This window comes from Tenrec ecaudatus, chromosome 3, assembly GCF_050624435.1.
Source record: "Tenrec ecaudatus isolate mTenEca1 chromosome 3, mTenEca1.hap1, whole genome shotgun sequence".
NCBI classification, from domain to species: Eukaryota; Metazoa; Chordata; class Mammalia; order Afrosoricida; family Tenrecidae; genus Tenrec; species Tenrec ecaudatus.
This window is the reverse complement of record NC_134532.1, coordinates 146,073,902-146,090,279: the sequence shown is the minus strand read 5'-3', so window position 1 is coordinate 146,090,279 and position 16,378 is coordinate 146,073,902. Positions and strand designations below refer to the sequence as shown.

Sequence of the window (16,378 nt, the reverse complement as noted above, 5' to 3'; positions counted from 1 at the left end):
ACTGAAAGGATAATTTCGGTTTTCAGATAATCTCATTTAGGGGCGAACAGGTGCAGGCCCAGGATTGAAGTAACAGCTCTGTCGTTGCATGACGTGGAATCAGCTCTGTCCCATAGTGACCCCGTGTGTCACAGAAAGAACACAGCCGGCCAGGTGCCATCCTCACACTTGTTCATAGTGGAACCCGCTGTCGCAGCCAGGTGTTGGTCTCTCTCTTTGGAGGGCTTCCCCCCTTTTCATTGACCTGTGTGGCTAAGCATATTGTCTTTCTCCAGACTGATTTTCCTGATAGCATGTCCAAAATATGTGTGAAATATACAGTGGAATTTGGGACAACCATAAGAATAGATTTGAGATTCATAAAATAGATTAGCTCGGTGTAGCCCTCAAGACCATGGCTCTTACTCACCTTTCAGAACTGAATCTGAACACATTCTTGTGTTAGAATCATTGTTCACTTAGGACAAAGGAGCAGCATTTACCCAAGGACAAAATATAGTGGGTTAGGAAAGAAAGAGGAACTGACTCAAGAAACCAGGGAGAAATGGGATAAGTGATGGCAGATTGAGGGAATTTTAACGAATGAATTGAAACAAAATGTGTGTAACCTGTTGAGTGTAAAACTGATCATCTGCTCTGTAAACATCCACTTAATTCATAGTAAAAAATTTAAAAGAATATATTGGAACGCATTGAATATTAATGATCAAAAGAGACTTTGAAACTTGCTCTTGAATACAGAGTAGCTAAAGCGATGGGAAATAAAGGAACTGAACAGAAGATCTCAAAGGACGGCTTGAGAAGACCAAGTCTTACAATAACTTGTACAAAGATCTAGAGTTAGCAAACCACCAAGGAGCAACATGCTCAACATTTCTCAAGCTGAAATTGTGGATGAACAATCCCAAGCTTGTGTTGTCATTGTAAAGGAATTTGTGGGTAAAATACTGAGTGATACAGGAAGCCTCAAACAAGATGGAAGGAATATATAGAGTCAGTAGACCAAAAGAATGGGTTGATAATACATACTGTGAGGTTTCTTTGGGAGGGGGTGCAGGGAGATGGGGCGGGTATGGCGGAGAAGGTTGTGGGAACTGAAGAGCTGATGGCAAGGAGTTTCCAGCGTGACCTGTACTGTTGCTTTGTTTGTTCACATTGAGGTGTAGGGAACTCGAAACCTGGTATCAGAATGCTTCATCTGGCGATTGAAGGCGGTGGGTACCTTAGAGCCATAGCTTAAAGTAGTCCATCCAGGCTGTTGTATTTGTGCTCTCTGAATGAAGGCTTGTGCTTGTAGTTATGCTAATTTACCAAGACATGGGCTTTTCTCTTCACATAGGTCAGCGGTTCTCAACCTGTGGGTCACGACCCCTTTGGGGGTGGGACGACCCTTTCACAGGGGTTGCCTGATTCATAATAGTAGCAAAATGACAGTTATGAAGTAGCAATGATAGTAACTTTATGGTTGGGGAGTTCCCACAACACGAGGAACTGTATGAAAGGGTTGTGGCATTAGGACGTGGAGAACCACTGACCTAGGTGGTAGCCTCAACAACTCAACCTGTAGTCACAACCTCTCTCCCCTCCTTTTTTTAAACAACATTCGCAACTGATTGAGTGTTCCCAACCCAAACCCATTTATTTATGTCAGTTAGAACTCATAATGACCCCATAGGACAGAGTAGAACTGTGTCATAGGGTTTCCAATTAAAAAAAAATTAATAAATAATTTTACTGGGGGCTCTTACAACTCCTATAACAATCTATAATCCATGTGTCAAGCACACATTTGTACATATGTTGCCATCATCCTTGTCAAACCATTTTCTTTCTACTTGAACCCTTCTCATTTTCCCCCTTCTTCTCCTTCTCCCACCCTCCCATCCTTATGAACCCTTCTTAATTATAAATTATTATTATTTTTATATCTCTCTGTCTCCCTCCACCCACGTTTCTGTTGCTCATCACCTTGGGTGGGGGCAGGGGGCAGTTATACCAATCATTGAGATCGGTTCCCCTTCCCCCACTTCTCCTCTCCCATTACCCCTACCCTCCTGGTGTTGCTACTCCCATGATGACCCCTGAGGGTTTATTTGTCTTGGACTCATGTGTTGAGAGGTTTTATCTGTACCAGTGTACATGCGCTGATCTAGCCAAAATTGTAAGGTAGAGCTAGGGTCATGATAGTGGGGTGGGGCGGGGAAAGCATTAAAGAACTACAGGAATGTTGTTTGTTTGGTTGGTGCTATGCTGCACCCTGGCTGACTCATCCCTTTCTTGTAACCCTTCTGTAAGGGGATGTCCAATTGTCTACAAATTGACTTTGGGTCTCCACTCTGACCCCCATCATTTGCATCAATATGATTGTTTTGGGTCCTCTGATGCCTGATACCTGATCCTGTTAACACCTTGTGATCACATGGGTTGGTGTACTTCTTCCATGTGGACTTTGTTGTTTACCAGCTACATGGCCTCTTTATCTTCAAGCTTTTAAGACCTCAGACACTATATCTTTTGATAGCTGGCCACCATCAGCTTTCTCCACCACATTTGCTTATGCACCCGGTTTGTCTTCAGTGATTGTGTTGGGAAGGTGTGCACCACAGAATGCCAGGTTATTAGAACAAAGTGTTTTTGTTTTGAGAGAGTACTTGAGTAGAGACCCAATGTGATGTCTGCTACCTTAATACTTAACATATATTTTTACAGAAGCAGACTGTCACAGCTCTTTTTTAAATTATGTTATTTTATTGGGTATTCTTATATCTTATCACAATCCATGCAAAAATCCATTTTGTTAAACACATCTTTATATATATTTTCATCATCTTTTTCAAAACATTTTCTTTGTACTTGAGCCCCTGGCATCAGCTCCTCCTTTCCCCTCTCCCTCCCATCCTTCTCTCCCCCACATCCCACTAACAATCTATAAATTATTTTTTCTTCATGTTTTACACTGAGTGTTGTCCCACTTTACCCACCCTTTTGCTGTCCGTCCCCCTGGGATGGGGGCCACATGTCAAATATTGTGATGAGCTCCCCTCCTTCCAACCCCCCTTCCCCTCCTAGTATCACTGCTCCCTTTATGGTCCTGAGGGGTTTATCTGTTTTGGATTCCCTGGGTTTTGAGCTCTTATTTGTACCATTGGTAAAATAGAATTGGGGTCATGGTAGTGTGTGTGTGTGTGTGTGTGTGTGTGTGTGTGAGAGAGAGAGAGAGAGAGAGAGAGAGAAAGCATTAAAGAACTTGTGGAAGGTTGTGTGTTTCATCAGTGCTATACTGCACCCTGACTGGCTCTTCTTCATTGTGGCCCTTCTGACAGGGGGGTGTCCAATTGACTGCTGATGGGCCTTCTTCTCCACTCCGCCTTCCCCCTCATTCCCTTTGATATGATTTTTGTTTGTTTTGTTTTGGGTCTTTGATGCCTGATACCTGATCCCATCAACACCACAGGATCGCACAGGCTTTTGTGCTTCTTCCATGTGGGCTTTGTTGCTTCTCAGCTAGATGGCCGCTTGTTCACCTTCAAGCCTTTAAGACCCCAGACACTATATCTTTTGATAGCCGGGCACCATCAGCTTTCTTCACCACATTTGCTTATGTACACATTTTGTCCTCAGCAATTGTTTCAGGGAAGGTGAACATCACAGAGTGCCATGTTAATAGAACAGATTGTTCTTGCATTGAATGAGTACTTGAGACGAGGCCCAATGTCCATAGGTACTGTAATACTTTATCAATAAATATATATGTACATGGCTCTATTCCCGTTGTATATAAATGTGTTTACATATATACATGCCTGTATATAGACCTCTACAGCTATCCTGTGCCTCCCAGTTTTTCCTCTATTTCCTTTTACGTTCCTCCCATCCCACAGTCATGTTTGGCCTTCATTCAGGTTTTGGTAATTCCTCTAGGCTACATTACCCTGGATTGAGTCCCTGCAGGCATCCTATGCCCTCCTCGCCATCAATTGTAGGTTTCTTACTCTTCCCTTGTCCCTGGGTTTGTTGGCATCCCCCTTCTTTTCCTCCGTCTCTCCCTCTCCTGTGTCCCCCTGGATCTGTAGGTCCCGTTGTTCTCTCTTCTGGATTGTTCATCCCGTCTATTTTGTTGAGATAGACATTAATTGACAATAATATGTACAAAAACAAAGCAGAGCAGAACATAAAAAAAACAAAAAATAAATCAACAGTAACTAATACAACAAAACAAAGAAATAAAGAGTAAAAGAAAGACCAACAGCAAAAACTAAAAAGTCCTCAAGCAGTTCCAGGTGTGTCTGCTGACCTCTATGAGTGTTTTCCAGTAGAGTCCGCTGGGGTGCCACGCCCTGGCCCCCACGTCCATCTTTGGCATTCCCCGGGGACTTTGCCGCAGCTCTCTCCCGTGGAGTGGCTAGTGGGCTTACACCACGGACCTTTGGGAGTGTAACCTCGATCCCACTGGGGTTCTTTTGAGTGTCCGGGTCCTTAATTAGTAATTCTTCAGCCTGTGACCTTTCACCTGTGCAGACTGGAATGAGAAGATGATAGAGACAAGGTAATAGTTTTACTCGGAGACAAGGGACTGTTTAGGAGGCATTGGCCGAATACCTGTGACACAGACCGAAAGCAGGGTCAGGTGAGAGGGCGAAGGAAGAGTTATTAAGGAACGGTGCGTTTCTATGAAGGGTGAGCTTTGGAAATGGACTGTGGTGGTGGCTGCCTAACACGGTGGATCTTCTTCAAGCTGTGCGTGTAAAAATGATAGAAATGGCACATGTCTTGCTGTGTGTCTGTGTTTTGCCATAATAAACAAACTGCACGCATTCGCCCTTTACTAAGTATGTGGCACTCTTCCGGTGCAGGGCCCACACATAGACTAAGCCTCTAGGGAATCCCCTCTGACCACCAGCCAGAGGCGTGAATAGTCTTGCTAGTAAACAGAGTGCAGTGTTTGCATTTTCCTGCATATGAAATCCAGGATGGGTGGGGCTATAGAGACAGTGACTACTTTGATGGTTTCTTGCTGGGGGGTTGGGGGGAAGATGGGGGGAGGGGGAGGTAATGGTGGAGATGTTTGTTGGGAAGTGGAGAGCTAATGACAATGGGTTTTCAATATTATCTGTGTTTTTGTTTTGTTTGTTCATATTAGGGTTTATCTCAGAAGTGTCTTGTCATTGAGGGTGGGGCTGTGTTAAAAGTTTTCCTGTATATGAAACTCAGGATTGATGAACCCATAGGACAGAAGGGAGATGATGTCAGGGAGTCCAGGAAGGTAAAGAATGTTTGGAAACGAATTGTGGTAGCAATCATACAGTACTGCTTGATGTGATTGAACTGTGGAATGATAGGATATATGTATTCACTCCCAATTAATAATAGATTTAAAAGATAAATAAATGTTTAAAAAAAGATACACATGACAACAACAACAAAAAGAAAGAAGTAAATGTTCCGAAACTAATTGTGGAGGTGATTGTACTAGTCACTGTGATTGAGCTATTAAATCATATGATATGTAAAATCTATCCAATGAAACTGTTTAATTAAAAAATACATCATCCTCTACTTTGCCGCTGAAGAACCCAGGACATAGATGGCTCAGTTTGTTAACAGACTCGACAGTTAGTAAATGATGATGCTGGGATTCACATGCGGTAGTTTGGCTTTAGAGTGTGCATTCTCAGGTTCTGTAAAGGCTTGGTCAACTTGGCAAAAGGACTCCATTTCTCTCATTCTGTCTCCGCATCTGCTAAGCAGTGGGGCTGTGCTGCCTAGACACAATTTGCACACAGCTGCAACCCTCTGCTGAGTCCAACTTTCTGGGACAATGACAGAGGCCAGGAGAGCCAGCAAAGCCACGTGCGTCTCCTGTGATGTGCACATCTTACTTGAAAAGTGATCATCATTAGCTGCATGACCAATAACCAGCAATCAGCTGGCTTCACAAAATTTCCCTTTCATCCAATCTCTATCCTGTTTTCTTGAAATCGGCAGGAAAAAGATATTGCTTTGGAATGCAATTTGGTTTTTTGACTCACCTGTCTTGTCATTATTCTCCATTTGGCTTAAGAGTAGATGGTCGCTAGCATGCCGGTTTCAGAGAGATGTGCTAGAATAGTCAAGAGAAAGAACGCCGCAGGAATTCCAAGCCAGATTGTGGCACTCATTCATATTGAAGCTAATTTTTTTGTGAATCTGACACTGGGAATATAGTTGTGCCATGAAATCTAACCAAGCCTGTTTTCTTTGCGTGTGCTCCATAATTTCAACGGCTTGTTTGTTTTCCAGCAGATTGCTAGATTGGCCTTCGGGGTCACTTCTGTGTGGGTTTAAACCTTGACCTTTCACTCGCAGCAAAGCACATGAACCATTTGTACCATTGGGCTCCCTGGGCACACCTGGATCTATTTTCTCTCTCCTAAATAGCGTAGGAGAGGTCTCTTGGTTTGGAGTACAATCCCTCAAATGTTAGGAATTAGCGTTTCTCAATTTAAACAGATGACCTCAACTTTGCACATGGTGGCTCTCAGTATTGATTTTTGCCCGTTTTCGCATGACAGAATCTGTTCCTAACATCCATCAGCGTCCCAGCTCATCCCATCTTAAGTCAGATGTGCTGGTGTTTGGTTGGCTGAGTGCCCTCCCAGGAGGACAATACAAGGAATCTAGAAACCTCTCTTATTTCTCCTGCAAAATATTTAAGACAACGTCAATTGGCTGAGAAAAAAAGGCGAGAGTCTATAAAGAAGGAGGGGGAAAAACGCCAAACCTAAAAATTTAATTAATCAACTCAATGTAAATGAAACAGCAGTTCTCACACACTGGACCAATAAGTAACATTGTGATACATGGAGAAAAGATCGGAGTTGTCATGGATTTTTGTCTTGCTTGGGTCCCCAATCAGTTCGCATGGAAGCAGGCATCAAGAGATCAACGGACACATTGCCATGAGTAAATCTGACACACAAGACCTCCTTAAAGTGCTGCAAAGTAAAGATGTTACTTTGAGGACTAAGATGAGCCTGGCCCCAGCCGTGGCGCTTTCAGGGGCCTCCTATGCATGCAAAAGATGGGTGTTGACTAAGGAAGACCAGAGAAGAACTGAAACATTTGAATTATGAGGCTGGAGAAGAATATTGTAAGTACCACGAGCGGCCAAAAGAAAAACAAATCTGCCTTGTTAGACGTACAGCCAGAATGCTCCTTAGAGGTAAGTTTCGTGAGACTCAGTCTCATGTACTTTGGACATGTCAGGAGAGACCAGTGCCTGGAAAAAGACATCATGCTTGGAAAGTAGAGGGGCAGCCAACAAAGGGAAGGCCTTTGACAAAATGGATTGACGCGGCGGCTGTAACAATGGGCTCAAACATAGGAACAATTGTTAGGATGGTGTGGGACAACTGAGCGGTGTTTCATTTTGTTGTACATAGAGTTTCAATGAGTCAGAACCAACTTCACAGCACCTAGCAACAATAAGCAACTCCTAGGAGCCTTGGTGGCACAGGAGGTTAAATTGGAGTGCTAACTACAAGGTCAGTGGTTCAAACCTATCAACCATTCCTTAGGAGAATGATGAGGCTGTCTGCTCCTGTAAAGATTTTCAGTCTTGGAAACTCTATGGAGCAGTACTATTCTGCCCTGACAGGGTCACTATGAGTCAGAATCAACTTGATGGCAGTGGACGTAGGAAACAATTTACGAACAGCTAGCTCTGGGCTTATTAAGGGTCTACATTATGTCCGGCCATGGACAGTCCCTCTGTAAGGGACTTGTGGTCTGCTCCTGCAAGGCTGACAGAAATGTAAAGGGATGCAGTCAAGGGTCATAGCATGGGCAGGGAACAGGGACCCCAGGGAAGTGGTGAAGAGCTTCACCCTGAGGGGGAGTCAGGGGGATAGGATTAAAAAACCCCAACTCACTGCCGTTAAACTCCAACCACAGCCATTGAGTCATTTGGACTTAGAGCATCCCAGTAAGACTGGATAGCTCTCCCCTTACCTAGGATCAGGGGTGGTTTTGAACTGCTGACCTTATAGTTACCAGCCTAGTGTGTAACCACTACACCACCTGGGAAATGGTTCTTGTTTTAGCTTGAAGCTTGAAGAAGAGTGCTGGTTTATGGTCTGGGGGAAGTCAGAAGACAGGGGCAATCCCTGACACAGGTCCAGAGATTAAGAGGCTGAGAGTCCAAAGGGAAGTGCACATGGTAGGAAAGTTGGGCGATTTACACTCTCAGGTGGCACCATAGAGGAAAGACCCCATGATCTGCTCCCATCAAGAGTGCAGTTACCATCAAGTCGATGCCAGTTCATAGCTACTTATGATGCACAGAGTGGAACTGTGTTCTCATGAGTTTGCCAGGCTGTGGCCCTTCAGGAGCAGACTGACAAACCGGCCCGCCCCCCCACCCTCCCCAAGGTGCCTCTGGGAGAATTAAAACCTTTGACCTTTCAGCTAGCAGAGTGCACCGCACCACCCCGAGGCTCCTGGCTATAGCCAAGAAAATCCTATGGAGCAATTCTACAGGATCTGCCATTAAAGGGAATCGACCCAGTGGCTATGTGTTTGGTTATGTTTTGTTTATGACGGCCCACACATTCTCACCAAGTTGTAGTGCACGAATGAACGTCTCAGGAGGGTGGGAAGTTCCGCCAATACCAGAGAGGGGAGGCTACCACCAGTTTGTGGGGTTTGTGTTTCCCATTGCAGGCAAAGTGATGAGCTCCTGGATACGTTTAAACAGAGAATAGCGTGAACCGGAAAGTCAGATACCAAGCCCATTGCTATGGAGTCGATTCCAACACATGGTGACTCTACAGGACAGAGCTGAACCTCCCCTCCCCCCAGCAACAAGCTTTTTCAAGCCTGTCGTCCTATGGGAGCAGATTGCCACAAGCCTTAGTGTTCGAAAGTTATCCAAACAGTATGGCTGACATGCAAGCCGCATACAAAAGGAATTTGGGTTCAGAAAACCTGGGAAGGCTGGATTCTACTCCCATGTTTGGTGTGTTTGTGTCTTCAGCAGCCTTTTAAAGGAAACACAAAGCTCTTGATGGAATCTGTACCCTCCCTGGGCTCAAAGCGACCTCACGGGTGGGCACAGTTGAACTGGGTATCCCGCATCACGGGCAATGAAAACAGAAATGTCTAAGGCGTCTTTGCACTACGCCTAGATTCCTTCTTCATTTTGTGGAAAAATAACATAGTGCCATCAAATATCTATGCCTTGGAAGAAGTACAGCCAGGATATTCTTTAGAGATTACGGATGGTGAAACTTTGTCTCACATACGTTGGACATACTGTCAGGAGAGACCAGTCCTGGAAAAGGACATCATGCTTGGTAAAGTAGAAGGACAGCAAAAAACAGGAACCCTCCACTGGATGGATTGACAAAGAGGCTGCAATTGGGAGCTCAAACTTCAGAACAGTTGTGAGCATGGGGCAGGACTGGGTGGTGTTGTCTTGTTCTGCTGTACAGAGGGTCACGGTGAGTCAGAACCGACTCAATGGCACCTAACAACAACAACAATATATATATATATATATATATATATCCGTCCTCATGATAATTGTCCAAAACCATTTCTGAGATTCTTAAGGATGGGATGGGGGCCATAGTTACAAATCAGTTACGTGTTCCACTGAAAGACTCGTGATTCAGACCCACCTGGGGGTGCCTCAGAAGAAAGGCCTGGAGATCTGCTTCCAGAGGGTCACAGCCTGGAATGTCATAAGGTGGGCAGTTCCACTCTGCGACATGAGTTGTGGCCAGGAGGAGAAATCAGGTGGCGGAGGTTTGCCTAGCACACAATTGAGCGTGTAGTAGCCACGCAACATGTGTGTTGGTCGATCAACCCCCCAAGAAACAAACAAACTACTTATTCAGATCTTGTTTGTTTCTGATGAAAGTCAAGAGGGTGTGGTGTCACAGAACGGGAAAGGGAAATCGTGGGTGTTCTTGGTGGTAACTCCTGCTGTACGATGCTCCCTGGTGTTAGGCTTAATTGTCTTTTTCTTTTATACATGCTTGGATGGTCTCTGCTAGTTAACAGCAAAGAAACTTCAAGTCAGGGAAAGGCTGTCCTCCCGAGATTTCAGGCCGATCGAAGGTTCTTACTCAGGCTATCGACAACTCTCTGCAGCATGCCCTTGTCTTTGACTACGTGGGTTGACTGTCATGAAATGGATTATCCTGCTTTTATTGCCCCGTGGGGCTTAATCAGTGCCCAGCAAGTACCGTGCATGCCTGTGACTTTCCTTTGCCTTTTAATTGTTCTGGCTGCGGGGCGGCGGATGGGGCTGCTTCTGTGTGCTTGTACCTTGACTGATCAGTTTTTAACTCCAAGCTTATGCTTCTTTGCAGGATGCCACAATTTGGAAGCCCGATTCATGCCAGAACTGCCGTTGCCATGGTGATATCGTTATCTGTAAACCTGCTGTTTGCAGAAACCCTCAGTGTGCCTTTGAGAAGGTACGGTCTCCTAATTGTATTTTAAAGAGATTGGGCAAGTCAGTGACGGTTTTTGCATTTTTGTACTCAGTTGTGTTTGATTTTGGAGCCCAGTCCCTGAACTGGAAACTTTTTTGAAATGCTAAAGAGAATCTAAAAGTAGCATATCTAAGAATATCTTAATTTCCACTTATTGAGCATTTACTCCAGGCCAGGCACTGGGTTAAAGATTTCAGCAATGTCCCCACTGAATATCATCAACTGTATCTCCTATGACTTTACAGGTAAGGACCGTCAAGGTTGGAGACTTTAAGTAACTTACACAGGAGTCCTTGGTAGGCAGCCACCAGCTAAAGGGTTGGCAGTTTGAACTCGCCCAAAGATGCTTGCTCTGTTTCTGCCAGTTCATGGCCATGAACCCCCGACAGAGCTCCGGTTCTACTCTCCACACAGGAGAGTTCCTGAAGGGGGACGGCTCTCTGGTTATAATGTTAATCACGATGGGCCAGAGATTTTCTCCCGGGTCTAATAGGTGCAGAGCTGCTGCTGCTAGCCACAGACCTTGTGTGTTGAGTGCATGAAAGGCCAAGATGGACACCTTGAAGCTGCCTTTTCTAAAAGCCTCCTTTGGTGGGCCTTGGACTGTATTACCTGCCCGACAGAAACCCCAGGACACAGGAGACTTCGATTCAGGAATGCCCCTGGATTTGACCAAGCCTGTGAATGATCATTCCTCCATTCCGTGCTGATGTTCATGTTTTCTTCCTGACTACACTTCTATTTTATTAGGATTTTATTAGGATAATTTTTCCCCAGGTGTTGACTCTTTTCTTTTAAAAAGTGAATCTATTTTTAAAAAGAGGAGGGTGGGGAGGTGGGAAGCTTAAGCTTTAAATTTGAACATTCGAAACTCCTTGGAGAAGAATTATTTTCTTTAAAAATCATCCTGTCAACTTCACGAGCATGGTTTCTTTTTGTAGGCTTTTGTCCTTGCCCCCAAATAATTAGTTTCAATCCCTTGTGCCCTTTAATGCTAATAAGCTTCTGTTTATTTCTGGCATTCAGGGTAAAGTCCTGCATACCTTTGAAAGTATTGCCCAAATTTTCTTTGGATGCATTCCCGGGAAGCTGGGTATATACACATCACAAATTTTGATAAATTTGAAAGATTTTTAATTTTTTCAATGTGAAAACATTTTGTTGCATATTTTGGAGACCTTTTAAAATGAAGTGAGTACTTACTCCCCAAAGTTCGCTGTTTGACTTACTGAGTGACTTAGGTTAGACTCTATGCTGCTAGGATAAAGCCCTCCCCTTTTCATATGAGAAGGGTCTCTGGTGGCCTAGTGAGCCAAGGGGTTGGACAGCTAACTAGCCTTAAGGTGAGCAGTTTGAATCCACCAGCAGCTCTGCAGAAGAAAGAGAGGCTCTCTGGTCCCATACAGTTCCACGGCAAACTCAGAAAATGCAGGGAGTGGCTCTGTTCTCTCCCCATGGGATGTTATGAGTCAAAATGGATTTGACGGCAGTGGGTTTGTTTGTTTCTTGTTTTTTACACTAGCGTGGTGTTGCAGAAGCAGCCCTGAATTAAATGTGAGATGAAATGGATTATATTGCTGAAACCGGATCTTGTGCTCTAGCAGGGCCTTGCTATCTATGGCCTACAGACCAAATCTTCTCCCACCGCTTGTTTTTACATTCAGCCATGAGCTAAATATGTGTATGTCTATTATGTTAGGCTGGGTTCTCTAGACAAGCAAGTTATATCACAACAGTGGCTCACACAGTCGTAGAAGCAGTTAAGTCCAGTTTTGCTCAAGTCTGTGGGTCAGATGCTAAGCTAGGTTTTTCTTGGCTCGAGCAGCTGTCAGAGCTGATAAACCAGGGAAGCAGGAAGACAAAGCAAGAGGGCCATGGCTTATGGAAACGGATGAATCCTAGGTCAGCATGTAAGATAGCAGGATTCTGATTGTTCACCGGATTGGCAGGCAATATGGAGAGCCAATGTTCAAGTTCAGAGAACTGGAGGTCCAGGAGCCAGATGCAGGATCCAGAGCAGCAGGAAGTGAAGACGCTCTGTACAGTGTCCACTTACACAGGAGTAAGGCACACCACTGAGGAAATGTCCCTTTCATTGCACTCCACCCTGATCTTAACAACTGCGTCGCCGCTCACAGCAGCTACCATTATGGAGTGGATGATCATGTTAGGTCACCAGACCCTGACATTCTGTCCAAAGCACTGAGAATCCTGGCCGAGCCAAGTTGACACAGAACTTAACCATACCGTGTGTGTGTGTGTGCATTTACATTTACATAAGAAAGTATTGGTGGGAAATTATATGAAATTAAGTATCAGTATCCTTCAGTGCTTATGGAAACACAGGCATGTGTTATTGTTTATGCATTCTGCAGCAATAGGTGTGCTGTCTAACTATGTACTACCTGTAGTAGTTCAGATATTTCCTGTCTGCTCCTTTATAGAAAAATATGGTGACCCTCCTTCTTTACCAGACTGCAGATTTCGTCCCTTGCTAATTTGATCAGTACATGGCCTCACTGTTCACCCAGTGGCTGAGGCTCAGCTCTCCCCGTGCAGCTACATGCCATGTTCGGTGTATAACCCATCCAGCTCTTCCGGGACCATCTTTTGTCTGAATTCTCAGTTAGCCTCTGCTGGTTTCTCAGTTACTGTTCTTACTCTTTTACTTGATAGAGTAGCCAGGATGAGCTTATCCAATTTTCAGACATATGTTAGTCTTCTCCTTAGACCTCTCCAATGGTTTCTCTTTTTGCTCAGAATAACTCCCCCTAATGTCCTTCATGGACCACAACAGACTACAGAAAGCCGTTAGAAGAAGTTTAGAACACTTCATTTTGCTCATGCGGAACCTGTGCATGGATCAAGGGAATACAGGACAAGGGAAGACTGCCTAGTTTGAAACCAGGAAAAGAGTGCGTCTGGCTTTTATTCTCACCATATTTATTCAGTCTGTATACTGAGCAAATCGTCCCCAAAGCTGGATTATATGAAGAAGAACGCGGCCTCAGAATTGGTGGAAGGGTTATGAACAATGTGTGATACAAAGATGACACAGACTTGCTTGCTGAAAGTGAGGACTTGACGTACTTGCTGATGAAGGTCAAGGACTGCAGCCTTCAACTCTATGTAAAAAGAAAGCTGAATTTCCCACAACTGGACCAGTGAGTAACATCATGAGAAACAGTGAAAAGATTGCAGTTGTCTAGGATTTCATGTTGTTTGGATCCACCAGTGCTCATGGAAACAGCATCCAGGAAGTCAAACAACACTCTGCTTTGGGTAAATCTGTTGCACAAGACCTCTTTAAAGCATTGACAAGCAAGAAGGTCATGTTGAGGTCGAAGGCGAGCCTGGCCTAAGCCATGATCTTTTCCATTGCCTCATGCATGTGAGAGTTAGACATTGAGTAAGGAAGGCTGAATACTTGCTGCATTCGAGTTGCAGTGCTGGTGGAGCATATTGGAAGTATCATGGGCCAGCAGAAGAATAAACGAATACACAAATCTGCCCTGGAAAAAGAATAGTCAGCATGCTCCTTAGAAGTAAGGGTGTCAAGACTTCTGTCTCAAGTGCTTTGGGCATTTTGTCAGGGAGAACAGTCCCCGGGGAAGGCTATCATGTTTGGTGAAGCCAAGGGGCAGTGAAAAGCAAGAAGGCCATGGCACGATGAATGGACACAGTGGTTGCAATGATGGGCCCAAACTAAAGGACAATTTTGAGGATGGCTCAGGACTGGGCATGGTTTTGTTCCTTTGTACAGAGGGTCACTAAGAAAGGAGTTGGTCAGGAATGGATTAGGATAGACTGGTGGTCTGGTCGTTTTCATGGACACTGATACCATTTTAAAGGATGTCTATAGTTAATATAGAAAAGAAACTGAGCCTCGGATGTCAAGTATTTACTGAGTATGGGGAAATGGGTGGTAAATTGGTAGATGATGACCACCAGGAAAATAATATAATCAGAGCACATGAGTTTTAAAGGACGTGAGTTCTCAGCTGTAAAAGGAGCAAGTTAGATCAAGTTATCAAGCCATTAACATTTTTTTTAATTCTAAGATCATGTAAGGGTACAAAAAATCCAAAAACAGAAGGAAACAACCACCAAAAAATTCCACTGCAATCTAGATTAAGAGACATAATAACCCTATAACCAAACTGAACCGACTGCCTTGAGCTGATTCCTACCTGTAGCAATTGTATGCAGAGTTCCCGAGCCAGTCCATCTGTAGGGGAGCAGACAGCCTGACCCTTCTCTTGAAGATTGCCTGGGGAGTTAGCAATTCAATGTTAGCTTGACATTACAACCAAAGCATCCTTATCAAAAACCAAACCCACTGCCACCAAGTCGATTCCGACTCAGAGTGGTCCTGTGGGACAGAGTAGAGCTGGCCTTGGAGGGTTCCCAGGCTGTAACTCTTCATGGGAGCAGAAAGCCTCATCTTTCTCTCCCCTGGAGTAGCTGGTGGTTTCTTATGGATGATCTTACAGTCAGCAGCCCACTGAGTAACCCTATATGGCTGTGTAAAACTACCCGATGGGTCCTGGGGCTGTAACTGTGTAGAAGCAGACTGCAACATCTCTTTCCTGCCTTGCCTGGTGGGTTTCCATCTCTGCCCGTTTGGTTGGCGGTCAAGTGCTTCACCACTAAGCCACCGATGTTACTTAAGTAAGGGTAACGCAGAACATTTAGATTGGTTTAAGCAAAGAAAGGATCAAATTTTAGATCTCATGTAGTCAAAATTCCTGTTTGATAGACAAGGAACAGCCTTTAGTGGCTGTCATCCCTTACTCAGAGACTCAGCACAATAGATGACTTAGTTCTCAGTTGCGACAACCAAAAAACCACAAGTGGGTTCTTTAATAGACAAATGTATTTTCCCGTAATTTACGGGGCTAGAAATCTTAACTCAGGGCACCATCTCCAGGGGAAGGCATTCTCTGAGGGAAGGTCCTTATCTCTTTTTAGCTCCTATTGTTTTGGTCTTTGATGAACTTCATGTGGGATGTCATCTATCTTCATCTCTGCTTGCTTGCTTCATCTGCTTTTTCATATCTCACAGTAGATAAAAGTCATATAAAGGAGAGCAAATGCTTTGAGAATGATTGGGCAAAGAATTTACAGATGTGCTTTACACAATTGATGTATGTATTTGTATGGGTTGTAATAAGAGTTGTATGAGCCCCTAATAAAATGTAAAAAAATGAAAATAAATAAAAGGGATTGTAACCATAGGTGTAGCGGTTAGGATTTACAACACATATGTTTGGGGAACACGATTTAATCTACTCCATACCAGCGACATAGCTACCAGAACCTTAGGCCTTGGTTCATGGCCCAGTGTAATTCCTACTAGGTCATGTTGCTGCTGCTGCTTCTTTTTTCCTCCTGTTTCTCCCTGCCATGTAGGCTGTGGTATATTTACATCAATTCATGACAAAAGGTAATGAGTTTATTATCGTTGACACTTGGCTCAAGTATATTGTTAATAATAACTTGGATTTTAATATTTATATTGCTTAACATTTGAAAACACTTTCAGAGCTTACATTTTGATAAAAGATCAACTGGGAATATCTAGTTAAATGGAAGTCATGTCAGTTGCATAGATATTTGTCTATCTATTGATCTATCTGTCTATAATAGATGGATGGGTGGGGGAGAACATGAGATGCAGAGAAACAGAAAAGTCGAGTTGAGATAAAGAGAGACATACAAAGAAAGCACTGAGTGTCTAACCGAGTCCTGTGAGAACCAGTCTTCTCTTCAGGGTTTCTGCAGAGCACATTTGCATAGAGGACAGTGCCCTTTACAGTGAGCGCTGAAGTCTGGGGCAGTGCTTTGGTTGCAAACCTCTGCAGAAGTTTATTTATATAGTTTATAAAGTTATGAGA

General features: G+C 44.1%; 1 protein-coding gene across 1 annotated transcript in view; it reads left to right on the top strand.

Annotated features, from left to right (window-relative positions):
* Positions 1-16,378, top strand: part of FRAS1 (Fraser extracellular matrix complex subunit 1) — a 587,299-nt gene that overhangs the window by 227,418 nt on the left and 343,503 nt on the right. Inside the window, exon 3 of the mRNA XM_075544919.1 lies at positions 10,356-10,463. Coding sequence (XP_075401034.1) covers positions 10,356-10,463 — 108 coding nt within the window. The remainder of the gene's footprint in view (positions 1-10,355; positions 10,464-16,378) is intronic.